Genomic DNA, 7,589 nt, shown 5'->3' with positions numbered 1-7,589 from the left:
GGATAAAAACCGTCCCTGAATCTCCTGGTGCAAGTGGCAGTGATCGATTAAAATCCATATATAAACTGAGTCGCTCTAAAATTCAGGGGCGTCCAACTTCTATAAAAATAATTCAAGCCAGACCTGAGCTTGAACATCAATGAATCGAACTGCTATACTGTATACTGTACACCCCCTGGACCTTACCTTGAATGTCACCTAAAAGGAGCCTCTATAAACTTCAAGTGGGATGTCAAGACCCCCCCAGAGTGGACTTTGGATTTGAACTACAATACACTTCAAAGGGGACGCCCCCTGGGCTTTACCTTGAATGTCAATGAATGGAGCCACTATAAACCTCAAAGGGGGCCGGGGGGGCACATCCCCACAACTTTGGATCGACCATCAGTAACTTGAGCTGCTGTAAATTTCAAGTAGTCGATGGAAGGACCCAAGTGAACCCCCAGATTGATTGTCAATGAATGAAGCTTCTGTAAACTTCAAGGGGGGGGTGGGTGGTCCTTACATCAGTCAGTCAATCATTTTCAAACCTGTGCTTAGACCTGAACAGGGTCGCAGTTGCTGGGGCCTATACCAACTAGCACAGGGCACAAAGCAGGAACAAACCCTCTGGCCATCATAAGGTGGCAGTCCATTGCAATCATCAATAAACTGAGATGCTTAGAACTTTAATAACTGCCAAATGACTTATTGCTTGTCCACCCCGTTCTTTTTGGGGTCCACTTTGCAATTTCTGTCTTCACTAGGATTGCAGATTAGAAAATTAAAAATTCGGGACACTGTTAAAATCTCTCTCTATATTACACTATACACTCACCTAAAGGATTATTAGGAACGCCATACTAATCCGGTGTTTGACCCCCTTTCGCCTTCAGAACTGCCTTAATTCTACGTGGCATTGATTCAACAAGGTGCTGAAAGCATTCTTTAGAAATGTTGGCCCATATTGATAGGATAGCATCTTGCAGTTGATGGTGATTTGTGGGATGCACATCCAGGGCACGAAGCTCCCGTTCCACCACATCCCAAAGATGCTCTATTGGGTTCAGATCTGGTGACTGTGGGGGCCATTTTAGTACAGTGAACTCATTGTCATGTTCAAGAAACCAATTTGAAATGATTCGAGCTTTGTGACATGGTGCATTATCCTGCTGGAAGTAGCCATCAGAGGATGGGTACATGGTGGTCAAGAAGGGATGGACATGGTCAGAAACAATGCTCAGGTAGCCCGTGGCATTTAAATGATGCCCAATTGGCACTAAGAGGCCTAAAGTGTGCCAAGAAAACGTCCCCCACACCATTACACCACCACTACCAGCCTGCACAGTGGTAACAAGGCATGATGGATCCATGTTCTTATTCTGTTTACTCTACCATTTGAATGTCTCAACAGAAATCGAGACTCATCAGACCAGGCGACATTTTTCCAGTCTTCAACTGTCCAATTTTGGTGAGCTCGTGCAAATTGTAGCCTCTTTTTCCTATTTGTAGTGGAGATGAGTGGTACCCGGTGGGGTCTTCTGCTGTTGTAGCCCATCCGCCTCAAAGTTGTGTGTGTTGTGGCTTCACAAATGCTTTGCTGCATACCTCGGTTGTAACGAGTGGTTATTTCAGTCAAAGTTGCTCTTCTATCAGCTTGAATCAGTCGGCCCATTCATTCTCCTCTGACCTCTAGCATCAACAAGGCATTTTCGCCCACAGGACTGCCGCATACTGGATGTTTTTCCCTTTTCACACCATTCTTTGTAAACCCTAGAAATGGTCGTGCGTGAAAATCCCAGTAACTGAGCAGATTGTGAAATACTCAGACCGGCCCGTCTGGCACCAACAACCATGCCACGCTCCAAATTGCTTAAATCACCTTTCTTTGCCATTCTGACATTCAGTTTGGAGTTCAGGAGATTGTCTTGACCAGGACCACACCCCTAAATGCATTGAAGCAACTGCCATGTGATTGGTTGATTAGATAATTGCATTCATGAGAAATTGAACTGGTGTTCCTAATAATCCTTTAGGTGAGTGTAGATAAATTTATACATCCCCCCTACACACCCAGACCAATATATTATTTAAAAGTAGAGACATAAGTTAAAAACATAAAGCAAAGATTTTAATGGGTTATGAGGAAAACAAAAGTAAAATCATTTGAAAATGATTTACTGAAAGTGCAATTGCATACACCACAGTTTGCTTCAAAACAGCTTCTGCCTTGTTTAATAAATGTCAGTTCGCTGGAATATTCATCACAGAATTTACACTTACGTTTTGACATCTTGGGATGGATGGATTCGTTTTTAAGTTAGAAGAAAGCAGACCGTGGCGAGTACTAACAACACCCTTTGTTGACCGTCACTGCATGTTGCAATGCTGATCGAGAACTGCACAGCAGTGCGGCTGGGGAGCAAAACGGTAAGAGTGTCACCGTCCTCAGCCAACAACAGCAACTGAACAAGCGGCAAACAGGCAGCAAATACGAGATTCCTCGTTACATTTGGGTTATTTTCATCAAGAGAATCTGAGAAAAGAAAGTATAATTACTTATAAAGTTACAACTAAGTACTGTAAGAAAGTAGTAACAATATATTTTTATTACGAAATTTGAAATTGAACTGGGATCGGCACAGTGGCGCAGTGGGTAGTGCTGCTCCTTGTGTGGAGTTTGCATGTTCTCCCCGTGTCTGCGTGGGTTTCCTCCACGTACTCCGGTTTCCTCCCACAGTCCAAAGATATGCAGGTTAGGTGTATTGCTGATTACAAATTGTCCTTAGTGTGTGCTTGGTGTGTGCTTGGTGTGTGTGTGCGCCCTGCGGTGGGCTGGCACCCTGCCTGGGGTTTGTTTCCTGCCTTGCGCCCTGTGTTGGCTGGGATTGGCTCCAGCAGACCCTGTAGTTAGGATATAGCGGATTGGATAATGGATGGATGGATGGAAATTGAACTAAATATGGGGCTTTTGGGTGTCACTGAAAGGTCAGTTCTGGACAGGGGACAAAATGATCAAATATGGGACACGTCCCGTATATAAAGGACGTCTAGCAACCCTACTCTTCACTGCTAATGTTGTGGACATCCATCACAGTAAGATCATTCTCTGCAAAAAAAAAAAAAAAATCAGTGTGAAGTTCTCCGCATTTCCGCGTGCGCTGCGCGTGCGCTTTGGGCCTTGTCGCTTTCCGTACTCTTCCAATATGTCTGCGCGCACGTTCGCGTGTGAGTGACGAGGAGCAGCACAAACCCGAACTGTTAGTGAGGTTTTAAGTTGTCTGTCCAGTAATAACGGTTGTTAAACAGGGTCAAGACATTTACGTAGAAGGGCACCGATTGCAGCCTTTTGGTGTTTAAAGGATAAATAAGGTTAATCGCTGTCGAGTTGTATCATTAAGTTGGAAGGTAAAAACTTTCTCGTTGTTTCTTAAAGTTACTATCCGTTTGTTGAAAAAAAAAAGTTTGCTACGTAACGATTCGGCAGTTTTTGCAATAACTTGTTGAAAAGCTTGTTTGTTTTTTTTTTTTGTTTTTTTGGCATTTTATTTCAGGCCGTCCACCTTTATGACCGCAGCCGCTATCAGCATAGCCCTCTGTCGAAGCCGTCCCTGCATCCCACCAGTCCCCTCGTGTTTTCGGTTTGCCATTCAGTGGGTCCCCCGAACACACAAGGCGACGAAACAGCCTGCGTCCACCATGGATACGACAAACAGTCGGGTGGTCGGCGCCTCCGGTGAGCGCGAGCCGCCCCAGCCGATCTCGTCCGATGGTGCCTTGCCGGTGGTGGCGAGCGGCGAGACGGTCATCACGGAGGGCAGAGCCAGCATCGTGTACCCCGATGCCAACCAAGTGTTCTACAACCCCGTGCAGGAGTTCAACAGGGACCTGACGTGAGTGCGACTTCAATTTTATTTTTTAAGGACCAGCAAGTAGGATAGAACAGAATTAGAAAAGAGAACAGTCGTGGCTGAAAGATTGGAGAATGACACCAGTGTTGGTTTTCACAGCGTTTGCTTCTTCAGTGTGTTCAGATCTTCTTGTCCGATGTTTCTCTGGTATACTGAAGTAGAATTACAAGCATTTCAGAAGTTTCAACGGCTTTTACTGACAATTCCATTAAGTTTATGCAAAGAGTCCATACTCGCAGTGTTGGCCCTTATTTCTTTTTCAAGACCTTTGCAATTGCCCTGGCAGGCTGGCAATCAACTTCTGGGCCCAATCCTGCCTGATGGCAGCTGCCCATTCTTGTAGAATCAATGCTTGGAGTTTATTTGAATTTGGGGGTTTTTGTTTTCCCACTCGCCTCTTGACCACAAGTTCTCAATGGGATTAAAGTCTGGGGAGTTTCCTGGCCATGGATCCAAATGTCGATATTTTGTTCCCTGAACCTCTTAGTTCTCACTTTTGCCTTCTGGCCCGGTGCTCCATCATGTTGGTCACCAAACTGTTCTTGGATGGTTGGGAGAAGTTGCTCTCGGAGGATGTTTTGGTTCCATTCTTTATTGTGAGCAAAACTGTGAGTGCGTCCACTGCCTTGGCTGAGAAGCAACCCCACGTGACATGAATGGTCTCGGGCTGCTGACACAGGACTGATGGTAGCGCCGCTCACCATTTCTTTTTTTACGGATGCCCCAAACAATCTCAAAGGGGATTCATTAGAGAAAATGACTTTAGCACCTGCAGTCCAATCCCTGTTTCTTTTGCAGAATATCCGTCTGTCCCTGATGGCTTCTTTGTTGCTCTTCTTGACATCCACCAGGCCATATGCTCCAAAAAATCTTCACCTCACTCACACCTGCCTGCTGCCATTCCTGAGCAAGCTCTTCACTAGTGGTGCCCTGATCCCGAGCCATGAATCAACTTTAGGAGACACTCCTGTCGCTTGCTGGACTTTGTTGGGTGCCCTGAAGCCTTCTTCACAACAGCAGTGGAAATGTGTTTTTTTTTTTTGGTGTTAAGTTCATTTTCATGGCAAAGAGGGACTTTGCAATTCATCTGATCCCTCTTCTGAGCACTCTGGAGTAGATGAAAATTGCCATCATAAAAACTGAGGCAGCCAACTTAGTGAAAATTAATATTTGTGTCCTTTTCAAAACCTTTGACCACGACTGCACGTTGGAGAGTCAGCTCAGGTTGGACGATCTGGAGACAAAGTCAGAGAGGCGAGATTGCGTTGGTTTGGACCTGTGCTGAGGAGAGATGCTGGGTATAATGGGATAAGGGTGATGGGGATAGAGCTGGCAGAGAAGAGGAAGGCCTAAGAGAAGGTTTATGGATGTGGTGAGAGAGGACATGCAGGTGATGGGGGTGACAGAACAAGATGAAGAAGACAGAAAGAGATGGAAGAAGATGACCTAACGGGAGCAGCCGAAAGAAGAAGAAGAAGTAGTAGTAGTATATTTAGACATTTGCTTTACTATGAAATCTCTGTAATGAACACGTTAGTATTTAGCATTGAGCACTTGTATGGTAGACCATCAGCATTACTTGGCTTCAGCAATGGCAGTCAGTCATGGTGCTGTCCATCAATCAGGTGTATCAGCACTACTGTGGGACTAAGTGTTTTCCATATGCTGTAGATTATTTATTTTTACCACGGGCTAATATTTTCAGGTAGTGTGGTGTTGTGGTTAAGGCTTTGGACCTAGGACTTGAAACTGAGAGGTTGTTGGTTCATATCCCACTTCTCACACCATTGTATGACCATGAACAACTGGAAAAAAACAAATGAAATGTAGCTGATTATATCTCGAATATCATCATAAATCACATGTTGGTCCAATAATATTTTTCAGTCACTGGAGCTGCCTACTCTTCACCTTGGTGAATCCAATGCTGTCCTTAGTATTACGACTGGGAGTCCCAGGACACGCGACTCAAAAAAAGTGGCAAAACCACTTCTAATAATGCCCGCTAGGGGGGTAATATGTTTCTAAAACCCGGCTAGATAAAGACAGTAATATCCAACTGCAGAGCCACAGTTACTGTATGGAAGTAAGGTTAGGGTAAGTTAAGGTCAAGGGTCAGTGTGGTTGAGTATAGATGTGAGGCAACGTCGCTTCCACCGTGAAACTGCTGCTCATAATATTCAGTGACTTCCGCCATGAAACTGGTGACATAGCCAAACTGTGGTGAGATATGGCTATATATACAGTATATATAAATCCAAATCCTATTATGGGATATCGTCTACTTTTGAATTCTGCTCCGTACTTGTAAAATTTGTATTTTTATATCAATCAATCAATCAACATTTATTTATATAGCACATATTCATACAAACAAATGTAACTCAAAGTGCTTTACAAAATGAATAGAAAAATAGAAGACACAATAAAAAGTAAACATAAGTCAACATTAATTAACATAGAATAAGAGTAAGGTCCGATGGCCAGGGTGGACAGAAAAAACAAAAAAAAACTCCAAAAGCTGGAGAAAAAAAATAAAATCTGTAGGGGTTCAGACCAAGAGACCGCCCAGTCCCCTCTGGACAATCTACCTAACATTAGTTAAACAGTCCTCTTTGGATTTAGGGTTTTCATGGAAGGACCTGATGATGATGGTCACGTAGACTTCTGGCCTTCAGTCCATCAATGTTGGTGCATCAGGATGCTTTGAGTAGGTGGTGGTGGCGCAGGCCGCCACCACAAAGAAAACAGAAAAGAAACAGAAGAGAGAGTTGGGGTCAGTATGGATTTTAGAGCCACCATGAATAGTTATTATGAAGAATTGAACATACAGAGTATCAGGATTAAGTTAAAGTGAAGTTATGAGAAGGCCATGTTACAGTAATGTGTTTTCAGCCGTGTTTTAAAGTGCTCCACTGTATACTATATTGAGGATTTGTTCTGTGTATTGTATTGGCACCCAGTGCACGCCCAACCTACCTGGACAGGGGTCTCTCTTTGAATTGCCTTTCCTGAGGTTTGCTACATGTTTTTTTTTTGGGAGTTTTTTCTTGTCTTCTCAGAGAATCAAGGCTGGGGGCTGTCAAGAGGCAGGGCCTGTTAAAGCCCATTGCGGCACTTCTTATGTGATTTTGGGCTATACAAAAATAAATTGTATTGTAAATTGTATATGACTCTGTGGCTCGATAGTTGGGTGCTTCTTGATAATCAGGTAAACAAAGGAACTTCATAAAAATAAAAAGCTTTTATGCATCACAAAAATGCTCTGCCACACAGAGAAGCTCCATAGAGCACAATGGCAAACAGGAGCTGCCTAGAAACCCAAGACCAACACGGTCCAAATACAACGATAAAGAAGCGTAGCCAAAAAAAGAGCATGATGGTCAAAATCTCAAAAGTGACAATGCAAAGTGCATTTGCAATGAACCGCCGGGGACTGTGGGTGATCCTCCAGATTTATAGGATGGAGGGCAGTTCTTGACGGTGATTGGCAGGTGGCCCCACCTCTTGGGGTAACCAACCCAAAAAACACATGGAACATAACCCAGGCAGCTCAAAAACAAAGAATAATGCAAATCCTCAACAAATGTAACGTTAAATAAAAGAATCAAAAAAGAACATGACCATGGCTGTATCACAATGTGACCCCCTTCTCAAAAGATGGCTTCTAGAGACCCCAACACCATCCATACAGTGCAT

The 7,589-nt window shown here is 43.9% G+C and overlaps 1 protein-coding gene across 1 annotated transcript in view; it reads left to right on the top strand.

Moving 5' to 3' along the window:
• The first annotated feature begins 3,169 nt into the window (after positions 1 to 3,169).
• The window catches only part of trmt1 (tRNA methyltransferase 1), a 41,380-nt gene continuing 36,960 nt past the window's right edge, over positions 3,170 to 7,589 (top strand). The window contains exons 1-2 of the mRNA XM_039770516.1: positions 3,170 to 3,387; positions 3,534 to 3,872. Of these exons, the coding sequence (XP_039626450.1) occupies positions 3,547 to 3,872 (326 nt within the window). The 5' untranslated portion in view covers positions 3,170 to 3,387; positions 3,534 to 3,546. The remainder of the gene's footprint in view (positions 3,388 to 3,533; positions 3,873 to 7,589) is intronic.

Source organism: Polypterus senegalus, chromosome 12 (genome assembly GCF_016835505.1).
Source record: "Polypterus senegalus isolate Bchr_013 chromosome 12, ASM1683550v1, whole genome shotgun sequence".
NCBI lineage: Eukaryota > Metazoa > Chordata > Cladistia > Polypteriformes > Polypteridae > Polypterus > Polypterus senegalus.
This window is presented reverse-complemented; position numbering and strand designations above follow the sequence as displayed.